This window comes from Mustela nivalis (genome assembly GCF_964662115.1).
Source record: "Mustela nivalis genome assembly, chromosome: 17".
NCBI classification, from domain to species: Eukaryota; Metazoa; Chordata; class Mammalia; order Carnivora; family Mustelidae; genus Mustela; species Mustela nivalis.
The window spans coordinates 44,548,094-44,569,100 of NC_139036.1; the positions used below are offsets into that span (position 1 = coordinate 44,548,094).

General features: G+C 50.0%; 2 protein-coding genes across 5 annotated transcripts in view; one reads left to right on the top strand and one right to left on the bottom strand.

The window, feature by feature from the left end:
* The first annotated feature begins 4,070 nt into the window (after positions 1 to 4,070).
* HIGD1B (HIG1 hypoxia inducible domain family member 1B) lies at positions 4,071 to 11,053 on the top strand. Of its 4 annotated transcripts, none has more exons than XM_082706447.1 (5): positions 4,071 to 4,102; positions 7,665 to 7,765; positions 9,384 to 9,533; positions 10,138 to 10,272; positions 10,909 to 11,053. In XM_082706447.1, exons 3-5 carry the CDS (start codon positions 9,434 to 9,436, stop codon positions 10,971 to 10,973), a joined length of 300 nt encoding a protein of 99 aa, XP_082562573.1. In that variant the 5' UTR covers positions 4,071 to 4,102; positions 7,665 to 7,765; positions 9,384 to 9,433; the 3' UTR covers positions 10,974 to 11,053. The 4 variants fall into 4 exon arrangements, with proteins under 4 accessions (XP_082562573.1, XP_082562571.1, XP_082562570.1 ...); XM_082706445.1 differs by having other exon boundaries at positions 4,093 to 4,670; XM_082706444.1 differs by lacking the exons at positions 4,071 to 4,102; positions 7,665 to 7,765 and adding an exon at positions 8,120 to 8,529.
* Positions 11,054 to 11,521: 468 nt separating this feature from the next.
* EFTUD2 (elongation factor Tu GTP binding domain containing 2) overlaps positions 11,522 to 21,007 on the bottom strand; it is a 42,256-nt gene continuing 32,770 nt past the window's right edge. The window contains exons 15-28 of the mRNA XM_082706335.1: positions 20,535 to 20,662; positions 19,447 to 19,640; positions 18,095 to 18,206; positions 17,585 to 17,725; positions 16,868 to 16,969; positions 15,875 to 15,957; positions 14,847 to 14,933; positions 14,559 to 14,685; positions 14,274 to 14,361; positions 13,470 to 13,588; positions 13,223 to 13,317; positions 12,570 to 12,723; positions 12,315 to 12,422; positions 11,522 to 11,988 (exon numbers count right to left, since the gene is read on the bottom strand). Coding sequence (XP_082562461.1) covers positions 11,893 to 11,988; positions 12,315 to 12,422; positions 12,570 to 12,723; positions 13,223 to 13,317; positions 13,470 to 13,588; positions 14,274 to 14,361; positions 14,559 to 14,685; positions 14,847 to 14,933; positions 15,875 to 15,957; positions 16,868 to 16,969; positions 17,585 to 17,725; positions 18,095 to 18,206; positions 19,447 to 19,640; positions 20,535 to 20,662 — 1,634 coding nt within the window. The 3' untranslated portion in view covers positions 11,522 to 11,892. The remainder of the gene's footprint in view (positions 11,989 to 12,314; positions 12,423 to 12,569; positions 12,724 to 13,222; positions 13,318 to 13,469; positions 13,589 to 14,273; positions 14,362 to 14,558; positions 14,686 to 14,846; positions 14,934 to 15,874; positions 15,958 to 16,867; positions 16,970 to 17,584; positions 17,726 to 18,094; positions 18,207 to 19,446; positions 19,641 to 20,534; positions 20,663 to 21,007) is intronic.

The following is a 21,007-nucleotide window of genomic DNA, read 5'->3' on the forward strand; positions in this document are numbered from 1 at the left end:
ATCAAGAATAGGCTTCCATTTTACCCTTTGACCACAGAGGAAATTAAGCTCTAACAAATGAGATGACTTGCTACAGGTCAAACCCTCCCATCCCCAAAGCCGGGCCGGAACTAACAGCTAGTCCAGAGGGCTGGCCATCTGGCCCACTGACAAGTTTTGTTTGGCCAGTATGATGTTTTCAAAAGTATGAATTAATTGCCAGAAGTTTAAAATCCAGATTTTTGGCTTCTCTCTAAATAATGAAAAAAAAAAAAAGTTTGTTCCCTTTGAACCCTTTAGTTTCACTGAGTAGTATTTTTTACGCAGGACAGGCTCTGTTCCCACTTAGCTGCTTGAATCATTTTCATTACCTTTTTTGCCCTTTGAATTTAAGTTCTCCTCTCTCCCCATGGAACTCGCCATGCCCCAGTCATCCCCAGCCACCTTCCTTATCACATTGCCTCTCTACAAATGTATTTAAGATGACAAGTGCGAGGACCTTGTAATTATATGGAAGTATGGTAAAGAACATGTCAAACTAAACACAGGAGACATCACTATGCTGATTAAAATATTCAAACTAACGTCTTGCTAGTGCAACTCTGTATTCGTACAAATTGCTTTGGAAAATGGCAATATCTACTAAGACCAAAACTACGTCTACACTATGACTGGAATTCCATGGAAATTCCACAGAAATGTGTACAGATGTACAACTACATGTATCAGTGTGTTCATAGCAGCACTATTTGCAATAGCCAAAAAAACTGGAAACCCCCCAAATGTCCAACATTTGTAGAAAGGATAGATGAAATGTTGTAGTCACACAATGTTCCCTTATGCAGCAAGGAGAATGAACAATCTACAATTACACACAATGTAAATTAATCTCTTGGCGTGCCTGGGTGGCTCAGTGGGTTAAGCCTCCACCTTCACCTCAGGTCATGGTCTCAGGGTCTTGGGATCAAGCCCTGCATCGAGCTCTGTGCTCAGCAGGGAGCCTGCTTACCCTCTCTCTGCCTGCTGCTCTGCCTACTTGTGATCTCTCTCTGTCAAATAAGTAAATAAAATCTTAAAAAAAAAAAAATAGATAGGGGATGCTTGGGTGGCTCAGTCGGTTGGGCATCTGCCTTCAGCTCAGGTCGTGGTCCTGGGGTCCTGGGATCGAGCTCTGTGTTGGGCTCCCTGCTTGGAGGGAAGCCTGCTTCTCCTTCTCCCATTCCCCCTGCTTGTGTTCCCTCTCTTGTTTTCTCTCTCTGTGTCAAATAAATAAAATCTTAAAAAAAAAAAAGATAGATGAATCTCACAAAACTCCATTTATATGAAGTTCAAAAACAGACTACAGTGTCCTGTGCTGTTAGGTTAATGGATACCTAGGGGTAAGTTTAGTCACGGGGAGCATGAGGGAGCTTCTGGGGGACTGATCCTGTTCTTTTCTTGATCTGAAGGTTAAATACACGAATGTGTTCATACACATCTGAGCTATACACTTTTTTTTTTAAGATTTTATTTATTTATTTGACAGAGAGAAATCACAAGTAGATGGAGAGGCAGACAGAGAGAGAGGGAAGCAGGCTCTCCACTGAGCAGAGAGCCCGATGCGGGACTCGATCCCAGGACTCTGAGATCACGACCCGAGCCGAAGGCAGCGGCCCAACCCACTGAGCCACCCAGGCGCCCCTGAGCTATACACTTTTGATAGTGCACTTTTGTGTAGCATATTAAGACTTCAACAAAAATCTTTAAAGTGGTGGGGCTCCTCGGTGGCGCGGTTGGTTGGGTGTGCGACTCTTGGCTTATGCTCAAGTCGTGATCTCAGCGTTGTGGAATTGAGCCCTGTGTCAGGCTCTGCACCTGGCAGGGAGCCTGCTTGAGATTCTCTCCCTCTGCCTCTTGCCCCACACCCTCTCTCACTCAGATAAATAAATATTTTTTTTTGAAGATTTAATTAATTTATTTGACAAAGAGACACACAGAGAAAGAGAACACAAACAGGGAAAGTGGGAGAGGGAGAAGCAGGCTTCTAGCTGAGCAGGGAGCCCGATGTAGGGCTCCATCCCAGGACCTTGGGATCACAACCTGAGCTGAAAGCAGACACTTTAATGACTGAGCCAGGTGCCCCTAAAATAAATAGATCTTAAAAAAAAAAAACAAACCCAAACCTTTGAAGGGTGTCAAAATATTTGATTACATATGTATATATTATATATTAATAGTTTATATTAAATGTTCATTAGGTATTATTTTCCTGTTCATGGATGAAACTGCTGAGGAAGGCTCACGATCTTTTAGGATTGACCATTCCTCATGGAGCTTGGGAACAATACACTTTCTATCATTGTTACCTTACTACCCAGCCTGCAGCCAGCCCATCTCTCTTTTGGTAGATGGAAATAATGAGGGGCGCCTGGGTGGCTCAGTCAGTTATGCAGCTGCCTTTGGCTCAGGTCACAATCCCAGAGTGTTGGGATCGAGCCCCATATCAGGCTCCCTGCTTAGCTGGAGGGTCTGCTTCTCTCCTTCCCTCTGCCACTAACCCCTGCTCATGCCCTCTCTCTCTCTCAAATAAATAAGTGAAATATCTTAAAAAATGGAAATAATAAGATCCATGGAAGCTAAGTTGTTTTACCTGCGCATAGTTGAAAATAACCCCAGAAATGTAACTCTTCTCTCTTTTATCACCTTCCCAGATAATGACATCTTTTAATTTAGTTATAGGTGATAAACTGAAGCCAGAAACCCAAGTCAGAGGATCTCTGATCCAGGCGGTCCCAGTGATATAGGAAAGATGTTAGGGATCAAAGCTAACAGCCAAAAAAGAATTCTTGAGACGTCTTGGTGCAAAAAGGTGGTTTTATTGGGGCGCCTGGGTGGCTCAGTGGGTTAAGTCTCTGCCTTTGGCCAGGTCATGATCTCAGGGTCCTGGGATCGAGCCCCATATCGGATTCTCTGCTCAGCGGGGAGCCTGCTTTCCTCCCTCTCTCTATCTGCCTCTCTGCCTACTTGTGATCTCTGTCAAATAAATAAATAGAATCTTAAAAAAAAAAAAAGATGGTTTTATTAAAGCACCGGGGACTGGACTGTGGGCGGAAAGAGCGGTGCAGGAGTTGTGAGGAGCAATTGATGAAGTACTTGGAGTTGGGGGAGGTAAGGGAAAAGGGAGGTTTTCAGAAGAATTTTCATATGCTAAAGAGGACCTACCAGGTGCTGGAGGCTTTGCCCTTGTCGAGCTAAGGTTGTTTTCCCCTCTAGCAAGGCATTAACATTAAGACAGTTGGGAGCTTCCTGGAGGAAGTTATACTTTGCCTGCCTCAAGTATGGGTCAATGGGCTGCACGTATAAAAACATTTAATTTTATCTACAGTTCCTTCTGGAAGCTAGGTTATTGATAAGAATGCTTTTTCCCTGTAAATCACTAAGACTATTGTAAACGGAGGGAAACTCGGTCTTGAAGGAGTGTAACCTCTATAGAGGTTACCTAGGGGAAGGATTTGTCGTGGGGAGCCATTTGTTTTTCATTCTCTTAGCTGTAGGGCTGAGGAATGTCACATAGATCCCACCTGGGTGGGGGAGGAGGTCACCGCGTGTCAGCTTGTGCTGTGTCTTCAGCTTGCCTTCTGCTCCCTTGTCAACCAGGGTCTAGAGCAGAACGGCAACCGCTACAATGTGAGTTCCCTGAAGGGAGGGCCACTGGCTCTCAGCTTCTAGAGCAGAGCACACCACGTAGTAGGTGCTTAGCAAGTACAAGCAGAGTGAATGAGTGACTGAGCGCTTGCCCTGGCTAGCGCAAAAAGACCGGCTACCCGAGGGCAGAAAAAGAGCCCCAGCTTCAAACAGGGAAGGGGTCTGCTTTCCAAGCCTCTGGCAGAGAGTGGTGGAGGCGGGTGTTGTGAGAACCACATCACTTTTTATTCACATGGGGCCCAGGCAGGAAAGGATCAAAACCCAGTTTGAGAACTTGAGAGTCACCCTGGGGCTCTGTGGTTTGGGAACTGCAGGGTCAACTTGAAGACTGCAGTGTGTGTCACTATTTCCATTACACATTTTCCAGGGTCCCCACTTGGCTGATAAACTCAAGAGTAGATTGCTGTGTCCTGGGGGATGGGAGCAAAGGCTCAGAGAGGTAGGATTTTCCGAAAGCTGCCTGCTGGCAACGGGAAGCCCTGAGGGCCCCAGACAGGCTGGGTAGTGAGGAAGCTTCCTGTTAAACCAGGTCTTGATTGCATGTGCTGGGGGTGGGGGGTTGCGAGGATGAGTAGCACACCCTTCTCCCCAGAATCCCCGGCAGTTTCAGTTGACTTATGGGACACATTATATTATTTCTCCCTGCCTCCAGGGATGGTGGGTGAAGCACATTTTTTTGTTGTAAAAATTTTTTTTGAATGTGTTTGTACAGATAGAAAGATTAGAAAGAACAGTAGGATGACCCCCTTCCCCTCTCCCATTCCCCCCCTCTCCCCCGTGCTTCCTTGAGCCCAGTTAGCAGTTCCTGTGTACTAAGGCAGAATTTTAAATTACGGTCTATTTACTTGCAAATGAGGGATAGGTGAAGTGTGTGCGGGAGATGGGGGGGGAGAAGCATCTGGGAGAGGACCGGTTCTGGTACCACCCACCAGGCGAGGACTTCTGGATGCACCTAGATCGCAGTGTGCTGGCTCAGGAACCACCCTGCGTTGGTGAGAAGTGGTGCGGTAGGTGCAGTCTTTGAATTTCTAGATGTTCTCTCTGCCCAGCTGTTTGTACTTGTTTACTTATATTGCTACGATGGTGGATGGTGGAAGAAAGTGATGGTGAAATGTACATGAAGTCCCATTATTATTTGCTATGTTAATTTTCCACTGTCAGCTGGTCTATAGTGGTTAATATTATTGGTTGGATAGCTCGGCCATTTACCTGCTGTGCGATCTGGCCGTTACTTAACCTTTCTGAGCCGTGGTTTCTTCATCTGTAAAATGGAGACGAGATCCATCTGTTGGGGGCTGTTGTGAGGATGAAGTAAAATACGTGAAGTGCCTAAATCTTGTAGGCTCCAAAGGCATTAGGCCTCCCAGTGCTCTTCAGTGGAAGCCAGGTAATTTGGGTATTCAAAAGCACCCAACACAAGGATCTTAGCAAAACATTCAAATCTCTGGCACATCCATTCATCATCTGAGACAGGTGTGTTCAAAATTGGTCCTTCACAAGAAGTGATCCTACATCGTCAGCACTACTACAGCCGGAGGCAGCCTTCCAATCACTACCATCCACACCCTCTTAGCAGCTTTTTAAATGTGTGAGTAGTCTCCCCAGAAAGATTGGTGGTAACAAAGGCACTTTCCTGGCCCCAGGCCTGTGGCTCTTGGGGCTGTCCTTGGACAAATACTGCAAGGTCCTTTGAACTCCCTGCCTGCTTTTAGGGGAGGGGATGTCACCCCAGGCACTTTCTGGAGAGGCTGCCTCCGCCTAGCCCTATTATCTGGAAACTTCCAGCCTGCTCCTGTTCCCCCCCACTCCCAGCACCTCAAATCCCTGAGACACTACTATATATGGCCTCGTGTTTTCTCTCCTGTGATTTCCCCCAGCCCTTCAGCCTGGGTCCTCCGCATTCCAATCCCAATTCAAGCATCTTCTGTTCCTTGTCCAGTTCATTCTTCAGCATCCCCTCACTCACAGCACTCCTTAGTTGAAGGTGAAAGAGTTGCTGGCCCTCCTTTCCCTGTCTGGTCCCTCAGCTCCCTTGGGCTATATATAGCATAGCAAATGTCTTAATTCACGCAGCACTTAAAGTCTTAGCCACCCGCCTCTCAACACAATAGGGAGAACAACCCTGAAGCTTCCAGTTAAGGTAAAGAAGGCCAAGAAAGAAAAGAAGGTTGGGGAGGGACAAGGGTATGCTGAATTGGGACCACCTGGAACGCGGCAACCTTTCCATCTGTTGTTAGGGACTTTCCACTTCTCCCCCAGCCTGCTCCCTCTATCCTGATGCTTGCTCATTCTGGAGGAATAGGAGCAGGCCCTGTGCAGGGGGATTCTAACAATCATCTTATTTAACTCTTACAATAATCCTAGGGGTAGATGCTACCTCCATTCTCCATTTTACAGATGACGGCATAGACTCAAAAGACAGTGGCAAAAGACCAAATATTCAGAGAGTGGTCATTCAAGCAGCTGACTGACCCCATGTCTGCTTGTGGCCTACGCTCCAGATCCATTAAGTCTGTCTGCATCACTCAATTAGACCCTTTTAAATTAGAATTTCTATGAGTGTGACATGACCTGGAAGGACAAAAGGTTTACTAAGTAAATTAAATGTAGAAATGCTTAAAGAAATAATTACTGAAGACTTGGCATAGTAACAAAAATGTTATCATAATTTATCTTAGTGGTACTCTACAGAAGTCTGTTCTTTGAAGTTTTAGTGTGCTCTCAGAAGTAAAAAGCAATTTTATTTCCTCTGTTTCAAGAGCTTCCCTCCGGTTTACAATCCTTCTCTCATTAGTCCAGAGCAGTGAGATTTGATTTTAGGAACAGTTATTAGTCTGGCTGTTTTTTTTTTTTTTTTCTGTCACTTACTGTGACCTGGCACAAGACCTTTTACCCAAGCCTCAGTTTTTCATCCGTGAAATGGGAATAATAGTACCCACCTTAACAGAATTGTGAGGATTAAATAAAATAACCTACTTAAGGGGCGCCTGGGTGGCTCAGTGGTTTGGGCTGCTGCCTTCAGCTCGGGTCATGATCTCAGGGTCCGGGGATCGAGCCCCGCATCGGGCTCTCTGCTCCGCAGGAAGCCTGCTTCCCCCCCCCCCCTCTTTCTGCCTGCCTCTCTGCCTACTTGTGATCTCTGTCTGTCAAATAAATAAATAAAATCTTAAAAAAAAAAATAACCTACTTAAAGCAATGAGCACATTTCTGGCCTTGTAGGTGCTCAGAAAATCATAGCAAACGTGTATTCTTCTTCTTCTTTTTTTTTTTTTTTTAATTTTTATTTATTTATTTGACAGACAGAGATCACAAGTAGGCAGAGAAGCAGGCTCCCTGCTGAGCATAGAGCCCGATGCGGGGCTCCATCCCAGGACCCTGGGATCATGACCTGAGTGAGCCCAAGGGAGAGGCTTTAATCCACTGAGCCACCCAGGCGACCCATGTGTTTTATTCTTTTCTCAATCCTGGGCTGAGAGGCTCCAGGAGCATCAACAGAAGCCCAGCAAGAAGGGAGACCCTCTCAAGGAAGTTGAACTTTGCTCTCCACAGCTTGGCCCCTGTTCTCCAAAGAGCATGAAGTCGATCCTGATTCTTGCTCTGTCTCATCCAGGAAGTTCCATCCCTCTGCCTCTGGCCCAGACCATCCATCTCTTGAGAATTCAGGCCACCGCTGGGACCGGGAGAGACGGCCCGGGAGAGTGTGTGTGAATGACTGGAAGGAGAGTTCCCATGGACGCTGGGGATACGTGAAGGCCCTGGGGAGCTGCTGTGACCCTGGGTCTTTTCCTAGAGCAGTGAGTGCTTGGGGAGAGAAAAGAAAGACTTCAGCTGCTGGACAGATATCCAGGGCTGAAAAGCCCCTTTTGGACAGACACGTAGGGCTGAGGATCTAGGGCAGGAGCAAAGGCCTGGGATGGAGTGGGACTCTCCATAGTGTACTTCAATCTTTGTCCACTTGCTTATGAACAAGAAGGTTCTTTTCTCCTCTTCTCTGAATCCAGGGTGCCACAACTGATCAGCAGTCCTAAGCTTCAGCCTGGATGGAGGGTCTTTGCTTGGTCAGCCTGTGGGAAGCGGACTACAAGGACAAAGCCTGGAGACGGTCAGACCTAGATTCAGATCCTGACATGGCCAAGGGTGCTATGCACTCTTGGATAAGTCTCTGAGCCTCTCAGAAGCTCAGTTCCTGGTCTGTGAATAAACTACTACTTAGCGTACAGAACAGTTGGGAGGCCTGCAATGTAAGCACCTCAAACAAAGTAGATGATAACGCAGGTCGTTGTCATCTCTGTCCCGAGGGAGTATGAGTGAGCATCTCAGCCCCGTGGGCAGTCCAAGGAGCCCTGCAGACGTGAGGAAGTCCTAGTGGTCATACCCTGGATGAATCTGCTTGATCTAAAAAGCCTCCTTTGGAAGGATCAAGACCACGATTGGGATTTGGGGCGTTTTATTTACATCCCACATTGTTCGTGTTTGAAGCAGTGTAGCTTGCAGGAGAACCAAGGATCTCTATCGTTTCTCGCCTCTGTGTTTCCAGCTCTGTTCTCCGTAGCAAGTCCCTGTCTGATCCAGCCCCTTACTGCCATGGGAATTAACAGACTGAATCTAGTTAAGGGCTCCCACCATCTATCTTTCATTACTTTCCAGCGCTTGGAGCTGCGGCCTGGAACTCAGCAAATGGGGGGTTAAGACTGATGCCCTGGCCTATCTCCTCCCCTCTCCATTCCTGACTTCAAAGTCCCCATTAAAGCTTGCTTCCCTGACCCCACAGTGGCAGCTCCATCATCGGCTCCTGGCCGGTTCAAAACAACAGATGCTGAGCCCTGGCCGGGCTGCTCGCATTCTACTTTCTAGCCATCTCCTAGGGTAAGCACCAGCATGCTGAGAACTTGTGGGGCCGACAGTCCTTGCTCCTCCAGGAGAGAAGAGGCAACTAGGAATGGAGTCCACCTCCCGCAGGGAGGCGGTCTCATGGTCTGACCTAGAAGGCACCTCACAGGCAGAAGCCCTGATCTGTGGACCAGGACTCGGCGACTCAGTCTAGTTTATGATCAGAGCAGATGTTTACTGGGGTTAGCAAGTAGAGCAATAGGGGTCACCTGCCCAGGGAGGGAGGCAGGGGTTCGGCAATGGCAAAGAACTTGGCAAGAGATGGAAATGGGAGCAGTTCAGGGACCAGAATTAGTTCCATTAGTACTAATGTCCAAAATCTATGCTAAATTATTCACAAATCAATGTCCACTCATTTTAGTCTTTGGCTCTGGTGATTCAGTAACCAGGGCTCTAACACTGGGATGACTCTGGCTCCCTGGGGCCAGATCCCGTTCTGTAGCTCCCTCAGGAACAACCGTCACAGATTCAAGGCCAGTGGGGGTCCCAAGGCTCAAGGCCTGTTCCTCCCACCCTCATCTGCGGATTTTTCCAGCTGCTTTTCTTGACCCAAGGATCACATAGGGATACAAATGGAAGTCTGGGGACGGGAGGGGAGAGCAGGGGAAAGAGTGAAGTCAGAATGAGCAGAGGAAGAGGCCTATGTTAGAAAGAAGGGATGGGAGAAACGGTACTAGTGGTCCAGCCTTCTGACACAGGAGACTTGGGACATCTTTTCAAGTAGCGGCTGTGTTGGGGCATGGTAAGAGAGGGTTTTAGCGGGCAACTCCCTCCTTTCTACCGTAGACTGAGGAGAATCAGAGTTCTTATTATGGGGTTCCTCTTTCTAGGACTGGGCTGAAGCCTCAGAGACCCAGCTGAAAACCCTGGGGCCAGGATCATGTCTGCAAACAAAGGCTGGTGGGCACCACCTGAGGGCGAAGACAGTGTGTCTCAGAAGTTCCTGAGGAAGACCAGGGAGTCTCCGCTGGTGCCTGTCGGTGAGTAGGAAAGTAAGGGAAGAGGGCAAGGAGGGGCCTGCCCTCAGAGAATGGCCTCCTGGTCTTTTCAAATGAAGCAGAGAACTCAAGTGTTCTGCCCACGGAGCACTCAACAGCCAGGAGAGGAGTGAACCAGCAGCAAAGGTGCCAAGGAACAAAGGGACATGCCCGACAAGGAAATGAGGGAGCCTGGACAGGTGGAGACGGTGGCCAACTGAGGGCTTGGGGTGCAGGGAAACGTGGGGCATCGACACAGTGTCAGGAGAGGAAGGAGCCACTTGGGGTCTCCCAGGCCTTCCTTCCTCAGGGTCTTGAGAGCAGGAAAGCGGCTGTGGGAGCCAACAGTGGTTGGAGAAGGGCCCGGGAAGAGCCAGTGTGGGGAGGGGGTTCAGGGTGGGTGACACTGGAGGGAAGCAGCCACTCCGAAAACACCACGGAGTGGAAACAACTCAATATTCGGATGACTGTCCCCCTCTCCCTCCATGAAGTGGCAGGAAAGCTGGGGTTTATTCCAGATGCCCAGGTTGCCTAGGGAGGGGGTTGCTCATCAGGGGAGGCATGCCAGTGGTGACTGAGGCCCAATGGTCATGTTCTCTGCCTACAGGCTTAGGATGCTGCCTGGCAGTGGCAGCCTACCGGATTTATCGGCTGAAGGCACGTGGTTCCACCAAGATGTCCATACACCTGATTCACACCCGCGTGGCAGCGCAGGCCTGTGCCGTGGGTGCGGTCATGCTAGGTGAGTGGCTGCTGGGGTCTCAGAACAGAGCTGATTAGGCAAAATCTGGCTGTGAGTCCGGACAGTTAAGCGATTATGATTTTAGTCCCTGTTCCCTATACTGGGCTCCACAGCAAGTCTTGGATGAATTCCTCAACCCAAGCCATCTCAGGGTTCCCTGTTTTATCTCCCATCCCAGGGCCTGTGGGGGTGGTGCTCCATTGGTTTTGTGACAGTCGGTTCTAGAGATGAGAAATATCACAGAGCAGAACATATGCTGAACTTCTCTTCCTCTCTGGGTCAAGAGGCAGACACTCCGACTAGCTGTGTGACAGTGGACAAACGCCCTTCTCTGAGCCTCGGTTGCCCTGACAGGATGATGAGCACCCTGGCTGGCCCACCTCGCAGGCTGCTGTGAGGCGTCCCAGACAGGGGATCTGCGTGGAAGTGCTCTGTGAACTGCCAGCGGGGTGTTTCCCTAGGCCCTGTGGCCGGGTGCTGGCAGCAGCTGTTGAGACCTAGAGCAGGGAACTGCTCTACAAGACGAGCAGGGAAGCTGGACTCTCAGGGGAATGGCTGGAGTCAGACTCCTGGGCGAGCCAGAGGATGGGTACAGGGTTCGGTGTTATGGGACGTTTCCCCTTCTCCCTCCCGCAGGTGCTGTGTACACGATGTACAGAGACTACATCAAGAGATCAGCACAGGATCCTGGGGAGAAGTAGGACTCCTGTAGGGCCTGGGGCAGTCAGAGCCTCGTCCATCAATCCCTGGTACGTTCCTAATAAAGCAGTTTTGAAGAAAATCAAGTCTCTTCTTCACATGGGGGATAGTAGAGTAAGGGACCGATAGCAGTGTGTGTCTGTGTGTCTGTGTGTGTGTGGTTTAGAGAAAGGTTTAGAAGTCGGAGTCCTGGACTGAAGCCCCCAGCCCCAGGGCAAGGGAGATTCTCCAGGGGCAAGAGCCTCTGGTCCCAGAAGCCTGACACCTCCCAAGCCAGCCCAGGTCCTACCCAGAAGGAGGAAAGTAAAGAGGCGAGTGCGGGAAGGGGAAGGGCAGAGGTAAGGAAGTGGCCTCGACATCCACGGGAGCACTGCATCGAGAGACTGGCATCCTTCCCAGCACAGGCTGCTGCCCAGGGCATCCAGGCAGGAAGACTGCAGCTGGGAGAAGAGCCATAGGAGACGACATATATTCAGAACCCAAGTGGCAGGACCACACTGTGCTGGAGGGAAGGGGATGGGGGTGAAGATGAAAGGAACAGAGCAAGGCAGAGGTCAGAATGTTCTGTTCACTTAAAAACCATGTCTAAGGTCAAACTTTAAAAAAAAACAACAAAAAACATTCCATGTAAATCCTGAAGACAGGGCCCCCTGGGGTTAAACACTTCGTCCCCTTCTCCCTCCCGCAGTCCAAGCTCCGCTCTGGTCCCTGGGCATGGAGCCAGGCAGAGGCTGCAGAGAAACTGGGAGGCCAGATACTTCTTCCTTCCTGGGACTCTGGGTCGGAGGGTTTGGGGTGGTTAAAAACGGCCACAGAAGCTCTCTGACGCTGACAACGTGGAGTCCGGGTCCACCAGGTCCCAGCTTCAAGTGCAGGACACAGCCTGCTGCAGGGAGCAGGGGCCGCTGGGAGCCCCAGCACTCACATGGGGTAGTTGAGCACAACATCCTGCTTGGCGAGCTCCAGCAACATGGGGTCATCGAAGAACTTGCTGATGCTTACGTCCTCACTCAGGCCCTGCAGGAGTGGGGGCGACGCAGGGAAGAGCCCGTGTGGTGGCCGACAGAGCTGAAGGCCATCTGAGACCCATTCTGGGGGTGGGAGTGTGTGCTGGTGTGGGAAAACTGGGCCAGCTATTTCAGGAATTGCCAATGGGAAAAGGTGCTCCCCTGCCAGCCGGACTGGGCCTTGGGTCTGGGGACTGGAGGGCTCTCTCTGCACTGTGCAGTGAACTGCTCCCACTCTTTAGGAAAAAGGTCCCAAAGGAAGAAATGAAAAGAGATCCAACCCCTGCCAAGAGCCCCGGGGAATGAGGGCTGGCCATGGGCCGGAGGGACGCATACCTTCCTGCGACGGGTTTTGATCATGAATTCCCGGGCCAGGTGAGGAGCAGGTTGTGGCTCCAGCGGGCGGATGACAATGCTCTTGTCCAGAGGATCACCGGGCACAATCTGGAAGGTAAAGTGGTTTCAGGAGGTCTACGACTCTTGTCTAAGATGTTAGAAATCTCACTTGGGGCTTGGAAGGGGAACAGGCCAGAGGGGACTGGCCTTGAACAGGTGGGAGGCCACGCTGGCCAGCCTGCACCGTTTTCTCACCTGCCAATGGTGGAAGACAGACAAGGAAAAGGCTTGCCCTTGGGTGTGAGTCCGCAGATCAGTCTCAAAGCCAAAAGAATCAATGGCGGGGATGAAAGCTTTGATGGTGTAGAGAGGGGAGCCTGGGATGGGTGCATCCTGAGTCACATGCCCCCTGCGACAGAAAAAGAAAGGCTGAGTCCCTTGTCCTACGGAGACCAAAAGCAAAGAAAGAATCTGGCCCCAAATGTATCACAACACAGAGTTCCCATCAAAGAAAGAATAACCACAATCATGCTATAGTGGGCGGAAAAGGCTTGAGGCCCTCAGTGTCCTTTCCTGTGGCTGTCAAAGGGGGCAGTGACCGCTAGGCGAGAGTGGAAACACTGACGAGACAAGGTCCTACAGACTTTCCCCCCACTGACACATTTCAGTACTTTCCCCAAGGGCTCTCCAAGGAGAGAGGACCCAAGAAGGAATCTTAAAATTTTTATCTGTGGTGAAGCTGGGGATTGCCTTAAATCTTTCCCACTTCCTTCTGAAAAACCAGCTCAGTGGGTTTTTAGGAACAGAGACTGTGCAGGAGGCCCATTGCTTCCCCACAGGAGCCCGGTAACTTCTTGCTGTGCTCCTGCTCTCTGCACCCTCCCTAACACGCCATCCCGGTGACTCGCCTGCGCCTGGCCAGGACGGTGTACACAGCGGAGACACAATCCGCAGGGGCCTGGACCTCCACAAAGTAGTAAGGCTCCATCAGACGAGGAGTGGCCTGCAGTGGGACAAGAAAGGCTTCCTCAGCTTGGGGAAGGCTGGGGACCAAGGATCCGGGCAAAGAAAAGACTGGAAGGGCCGTAGTCTTGATGCCCCCAAAGCTTGGACTTCTACCTAATGCCCCGCACCAGGTCAGCGCCATCCACTCACCATGAGGAAGGCAGAATAGACGACTCTCCTTGCTGTGGGGATGATTTGGCCCCCGCCCCGGTGCAGGGGCTCTTGGGCAACCACTGCATCCAGGATCTTAAACTTGACATTTCGAATCACTGAAACGGAGATGGGGAAGCTGCTGAGCGAGGAGCAGTTGTGGTACTCGTCAAGGGCCCAAGAGCAGAGCAGCCAGGAGCCTCTAGCAGCGTGGCAGCTGGCTTGAGGCCACACAATCACCCTGCAGATGGGCGTTCTGATAGGGTACCAAGGCCTACAGCAGAGCACAGAGGTGAAGCACACATTCTTCGTGTTTGTTTCAGATCATGCTCAAGAATCGTAAAGCCTTCCTAAAAGTTTATGTGTTTTTCTTGCTGTTTAATTGTTTTGGATAAAGGATTTAATCATTTTGGATAATTGTTTTGGATAAATGTTTAATTGTTTTTGGATAAAGAGTAAGTTCGAGGAATTGCACATTGCTTCCCACTAAATCCAATCCTGGTCTATAAACCATTCTGATCCCACCTCCCACCTGATACCCCTCCTCGAACACATTCCTTCTCAGGACTGGAGAGCAAATGTCAGTCTAGGAGTAACTTCATTTCCACAATGTCCCAAGCAATAGCACTAGGACGGGGAAGGAGGAGGGGAGAGGATGCTGCCCCAGGACGGGGGCTGGCCCTGTGTGTCCTGAGCTGCTTCTCCTGCCAGGGCCCATAGATGAGCCCAACTCGCCTCAAATACCCAGGCACGAGGCCTCTGGAGAGCTGGGGCAGGGGAGGCCGAGGCTCGGGTGGAACTTACGCTCATCACAGAGGGGTCCCTCTCGGGTTCCCCACTGGAAACCTTGAACGATACTGTCCTTCACTGAGCCAAGAAGAGCCTTGTCCACCTGCACAGAACATGAGGGCATGTATGAGCAGTGACCCCGGCAACAACCAGAGTTTAGGGGGAGGAGAAGGTAGGTATACTGGTAAGAAGATTCACCAGAAGCCACAAAACACTTCGGGGAAAAAAATCACACTTTGTAATTTCTTCCACTCAACAGCAAAGAAACCACCCCAATGGCTCCCACCAGCTCTGCTGTACCTCAGAGGGCAGGGTATCATCCACCAGGATGTTGGGGCCGGTGGCATCAGGGCCAAAAGCCCAGATGGAACGTGCAGCCAACAGATCCCAATCGTACTTGGTCTGGAAGAATTCTCCGAGTTTCTTCCTGGGGAAAAGAAGGAGACAATGAAGGCATCCGGCAGCTCTGTTGATTCCTGCCTGCTGGGGTCACAGTTCGATTCCTGGGACAGGTGGCGTTAGAGACTGGGTGGGCAGGCTGTGGTGCCTCCTCTCCTTTCAGCCTGGGAACCACAGCCACGTTCTCACCTGTTCCACGTGATCTGGACCACCTCATTCTCTATGTCCTCGGCGAGGCCCTTCTCCAGGGGCTCAGCAATCATGGTGATCTTGTTCCTAGTAATAACGGACACAGGTAATGATAAAGATCAGCAGGACTTGCAGAAGGGGCATTCCTAAGAAAAGGCTGGCAAGGCAGTGACACCAGTAGAAGCCAGAGGGCTAGAGTAGAGCAAAAAGGGTTCATCTTCTGTTTTCTTTCATTCAAATCTATCATTCAGTGCAGCAGGTGGCTCTTAATCTCAGGCGTGTGACTTTGAGCCCCATGCTGGGTGTAGAGATCACTTAAAAATAGAATCTTAAAAAAACAAGAAACAGTGGAGCTGCTGCTAGGGCAAAATTTTAAGATGATCATATTATACAGAAAGACAAGGCCACTCATTCTTGGGGTACCTCCAGCAAAGAACACCACAGCATCATGTCTACAGGCCTCAGGGATGAGAGTGCTGGGGTAAAATTCAAGCATCCTAAGACCTCATCCCAAGGCTTGGGGGTCTCTTTCTCCACAGTGCTTGTGATTAAGGTGGAGAGGCGTGGGGAAAGGAAAGTGTCCCCTGTCCGTCCCAGGGGCACTCGGACCCACCAGCTCAGTTTTTTTTTTTTTTTTTTTAAAGATTTTATTTATTTATCAGAGAGAGAGAGGGAGAAAGCGAGCACAAGCAGACAGAATGGCAGGCAGAGGCAGAGGGAGAAGCAGGCTCCCTGCTGAGCAAGGAGCCCGATGTGGGACTCGATCCCAGGACGCTGGGATCATGACCTGAGCCGAAGGCAGCTGCCCAACCAACTGAGCCACCCAGGCGTCCCAGTTTTTTTTTTTTAATATTATTTTTTTATTTATTCGACAGATCACAAGTAGGCAGAGAGAGGAGGAAGGAGGCTCCCTGCTGAGCAGAGAGCCCAATGTGGGGCTCCATCCCAGGACCCCGAGACCATGACCTGAGCTGAAGGCAGAGGCTTTAACCCACTGAGCCACCCAGGACTGCCCCTCCCCAGCTCACTTCTTATTGGGTGTTTCAGCAAAGCACTTGAGTGAAGATGTTTCCACTACCGTCTCACAAAATGTGACAACAGGGTCAGCCACCTGGGGAACAGAATAAATTGTTAGGCAAGGTCCCAATTTGTTGGAAGGACAACCTTGTGCCAAAGGGAATTCTGAGGTCTGCTTGGCACCACCTCTGCAACAACACTCCGTTCTCAATCAGCGTCGGCAACAAGCCCCACAGCCGGCGCAAAGTGCAGACCGGCACTAAGCAGCCTGAGAAAACCTAGCAGACTGTGGAGTTTGTGTTACTCAGCCAAGGGTAAGTGTGAGTTGAACCTGGGCATAAATGATAGTCCCTCAAGGTGTCTTCCAACATCCGTTCAGCCAACCCCCCCCACTGCTCACTGAACATCGTGTGGCTCTGTCACTGTGGGCACTAGGGACAGCCTGGTAGGTCCCGTTCCACTCTCCCAGAAGCTCCCACAGGGCTGGCTACTGGGAACCCAGTGTCTTCCAGAGCACCCATCCTCGGCACATCAGGAGAAGCGCTTAAGACCGGTACATGAGGGCACCCGCCCCCACCACCACAGGGGCTGGGAGAAAACACGTTTACCAAAAAGGCGCACTTGAACTGAGGGGCTATATCATGACCTGAAAGCAAACTCAGGAGGGCCAGTTCTCACTCCCTGAAACCATCCACTGCCAAAGATGGGTTGTGTAACTGTTTTTTTAACAGAAGACCAAGAATCACTTTGGCTTGGGAGCTTTGACTTTAAACGTATGACACTGAGAATAACCCTGTAGAAAGGGCCAAACCAGATCTCAAATACCTTCCCATATAGGGAGCAACAGGTCATGCTCTTCCCAAACACATCTCCTCCCCTAGCAACCCCCTCTTTACGCAGGCCTTCCAGGCGAATCAAGGGTTTGGATACTTATAAAATCAGTCTGGAGCCATGAGTCAAGCTCCTGGCCAGGCAGGCGCTCAAGAAAGGAGATGCTAACTTACCTTGATGTCGATCTCTGAGTACATCTTCCGCAAGTCGTGCATCACACAGTCCAGGTAGAGCTCCCCGGTACCCAGAATCACATGCTCCCCAGACTCTTCCACCTGAAATGCAACAGCCCTGGGGGTCACAGCCACAACAGCTAGCAACAGAAGCAACGCGACGAGCCCAGGAGGCGGTGCTTGAACCCAGTCTCAGCGAGCCACTGCTCAGCCTCAGTTCTAGCCTCTTCAAGAAGGACCAGTGGGGAGCAGGGGCCTATGGGTTAATTCTCAAGACACTTGGACCATTCAGCATAGTGCTGCTAGGCATAAGGTCACTGACTTATTCCCGTCACAACTGTTTAGGGAACACTCTGCCCTATGTCTAAGGACATAAGCTGACCCCTCAGCCCTAGCCAGCTACTCAGAGAAGTATGCCAGAAGGCTCAGGAATGCAGAAGGATCAAAATGACTCACTTTTCCCTCTATATTTTCTGGACACATATCCAGGACACATCTCTTTCCCATACCGTGGGCTATGAACACACACACACGTGCATTCTCACCCTCTCCCCAACATGTCCTGCTTTGAGATGACAGCAGCAGATGGGAACATCTGCTCCTGATGCAGGCTACTGGAAGGGGATCAGACACCCCTGGTAGACATGAAGCTGTGGGCAGCACCGACCCGTCGGCTGGGCAGTGGGGCCTGGCAGCTCATGCACGCCCTGAGCGTACCTTGGTGGTGAGGGATGGATAGCTCTTGTTGACCTTGCGCAGACCGTCCAGCATCTTGGGCAGCTCTGAGGGGTTGACCGGTTCCACAGCAATCTTGATAACAGACGTGGTGTTGAACTTCAGGGGCCGGAAAATCTGAGCCTGAAATTCAAAATGCAGAAGAATGAGGGCACCTGGCCTGAGTGGGCACCAGAGGTGCAGAGGTCAGAGAGGAACAGACCACCCCACCAGGAACCATTGTGCTGCTTGGAGTTACTCCTGCGCATTCTGGCAGAACAACGAGGGAAAGATAAAGGAACTCCCCGTAGTTCCTAGCCTCTGAGCAGAGTACAGGGAGAATCAAGCAGGGTCAGATGTAGAACACTGAGCCTTGCCGAGGCCCAGGACCAGGAAGTAGCCATGACTGCGGGTTAGTACCCCGTGAGTTCTGCTGCTGGTTGTTCATGGGCGGTACGGCTCCATGTGACCCTCTAGCTTAAGTAAATCCAGCTGCCTTTTCAAAAACTCTACCTCCTCATTGCCTCGAGGTTCAGTTATGGTCGCTGTCTTCACAATTGGTTGATCAACACCTTCGATCAGAACCCAGTTGCCAGCAGGAACACGGTTCACCTCAATGTGGTACCTGGAGCAACAGAGAAGCGAAATAAGAAGGGGTACCAGGCACTGAGCCAGGCGCAGGCGTGAAGCAGACAGACACTTTCCAGCAGGGGAGGGACACAATAAACAACCAATCATAAAACCTCACATATGTATAGGTGACACCTTGTCAATGCAGAGGTTAGGGGTGCCACCGCCCTCCGAGTTGAAACTCCACGTGTATGTGCTGATTTTTCCCAAAACTTAACTACTAACAGCCTACTGTTGGCTATGATAACATAAATAATTGAGTAACACATATCTGTGTGTTATATGTATTCTACACTGTATTCTTATAATAAACTAAAGAAAAAAGAAAATACTAAGTTAAGTCCTAAACAAGAGAAAATATGTTTATAGGACTATAGCATACTTATTGAAAAAAACAAAAACAAAACAAAAACAAAAAAACAAAACCCCCCATTAAAGTGGACCCATGTAGTTCAAATCTGTGTTGTTCAAGGGTCAAGTGGAGTTACCAACAGATTAGCACATGAGAGAAAAGCCTGTGGTACTATAAGAGGACTATAGGAAAACCCAGTTCCAGTTAGTACTAGTGGTAAGCAAGGCACTGGCCAAGGGGTACAAGGTAAAGACATGCCAAAAGCATCACAGAAGATACTGTAACTATCTTGGCTCATCAGTCTTCTACCTTCTTGGGAGTGGGAATGGGTGGGCCTGGAGGGGACGGGGGCTGTCGGCAAGGTGCGGCAGCAGTGTCAGGAACAGGACTGCCTCCGCTCTGCTTGCTAGCTGAGAAGCCAAACTTAGGAACTCACAAGCAGCCCAGAGGCCCAAGCTAAGTCTGATTCTGCAGATGGGGGAGCTACAAGGGATCCAGCAAAATCTTCTTAGTCAAAGAATAGTCAGTGGAGGCTGGGAGACCATTTCTTTTGGGAAGAAACATAGAGGTTATGACTTAGGAACACAGAAAAGGAAGAGAGGATTAAGAGTAAAAATAGAAATCCTGCCACCAAAGTTTATACAAGCCATTCAAAATGCAAAGGCAAGGCTCTTGGCATTATCCCAAGAGTAGCTGCCTTTTGGCCCTAGCAACTCTGGGTAGTAAGAACTGGAAGTCAACAGATGTGAGGGAGGGTCAGCTGATCTATTATAGGGGGCCATGCAGCTACTGTGCTTCCAAGCAGGACCACTCCCTCCAGCTCCTTGCGGTGGCTCCAGTGACAAGGCCAAGGTGTGCCTCTATGGGCTCTGGTTGGCGGTACCTGGCTACAGAGATCCAGAGGCGGCCCACGGTGCATATCTGGGAGTCCTCCTCATCCTCCAGGGTATAGTTCTCCCCCAGCACCTTCACAGGCTGCCCGGCGTGGATGGTGCCACTCAGCACCCGGCCAAAGGCATGAAACTGAACTCCATCATCTGTGCTGTACATCTTGGTAGTGTGGCACATCAGGGGACCCTGGGGATGGGGACGGAGTGCGGGGTCAACCACACATATTCCCACGGTAAATACCACGGTCTCTATCTCCCTTGATAGCAATGACATGAGGTCCGAGAAAAGACCGCCCAGACCTAGAGGAAGATGCGTCAATCTCCTGGGAAAATTCCAAACCACGCCCTGACCCCTGCTTAGTTAACAGATGTCACAGGCAGAGCAACAGAACTCTTTTCCTTTTCTTTAGGGGGATGAGGGCAATGGCAAAGAAAAGCAGGTTTAAGATGGCAGACGGGCACTATTCACTTGCAAAATTACAAGTTGCTTGTCCCAAATTCTTTCCGAAGATGGAACTCAGTTCTCAACTGTTTGGGTGTTTATGCCAAAAAACTAGACTGACTTAGGAACGGCTGGGAAAGACTGTTCTATTTTTTTATTTTAAATTTTATTTATTTACTTATTTTTAAAGTAAGCTGTACACTCAGTGTGGATCTTGAACTCATGACCCTGAGATCATTGCTCACACGCTCTACTGACGGAGCCAGTCAGGCACCCCTGGGAAAGATCTTTTTAAAGCCCAAGGCTAACAAGGTTAGCTCCCATTGTTGAATCTTTACTCTCTGTCAGACACCGCGCAGAACACAGTATAATACTTTCTCTATCTTATTCAATTCCTGTAACAATCCCATACAAATTATTATCCTCATTTTACAGACCAAGACTCTTAGAAAGACTGAATAATGTTCCCAAGCTCACACCACCGTAACACTAGGCTCTGAATCCAGGTCTCTTTGACTTTGCTCACGGAGAGTGGGTGACAAGCAAGGATGGAAAGAAGGCATTCTTTCTATGACCCAGAAAACAACTTCCCCACACACGAGGGAACAAACATTAAGAGAAATGGGGGCTTTCCCTTACGTCGGGGTCACAGTCGCTCATGGCCTCGCCGAGATCAGAATCCACGCCACCGGTGTAGGTGTGCTCAATCTTGGGCTTGGCGCCCACCTTTGGAGAGGGGATATGCTGCACACACATGTCCACAAAGCCTGTGGAAGGAGAAGAGCAGGCCATTAGCATACACTCTCACGGGGGAAGTGGGTGGCGAGTTATGGGTCTACTTGTGATGGCCAGAGAGCTAAAAGCGAGGGGACTGATGTTCAGCTCTGAAACTTACGGCGCCACACTTACGCCAGGGAAGAGTAAGAAGCAGGGCTCAGTGGTTCCGTGGAACTCAGCAGACAAAAATTTTCAAGTATCTCTACCAATCCATACTCTTTGAATGAATAGAAACACTGACTGAGCGCTTACACTAAGTAAGTACCCCATCTCTTTAAGATCTACTTAGAATAATCCCTAAATCGATTCTTTCCTTTTGGGAAACGCTGCACGTT

Excerpts from the sequence above, each read along its gene's own strand:
- HIGD1B (XM_082706447.1), top strand. The coding sequence starts at position 9,434 with ATGTCTGCAAACAAAGGCTGGTGGGCACCACCTGAGGGCGAAGACAGT. Across the intron at positions 9,534-10,137 it reads GTCTCCGCTGGTGCCTGTCG|GCTTAGGATGCTGCCTGGCA; the intron begins GTGAGTAGGAAA and ends CTCTGCCTACAG. Across the intron at positions 10,273-10,908 it reads CGTGGGTGCGGTCATGCTAG|GTGCTGTGTACACGATGTAC; the intron begins GTGAGTGGCTGC and ends TCCCTCCCGCAG.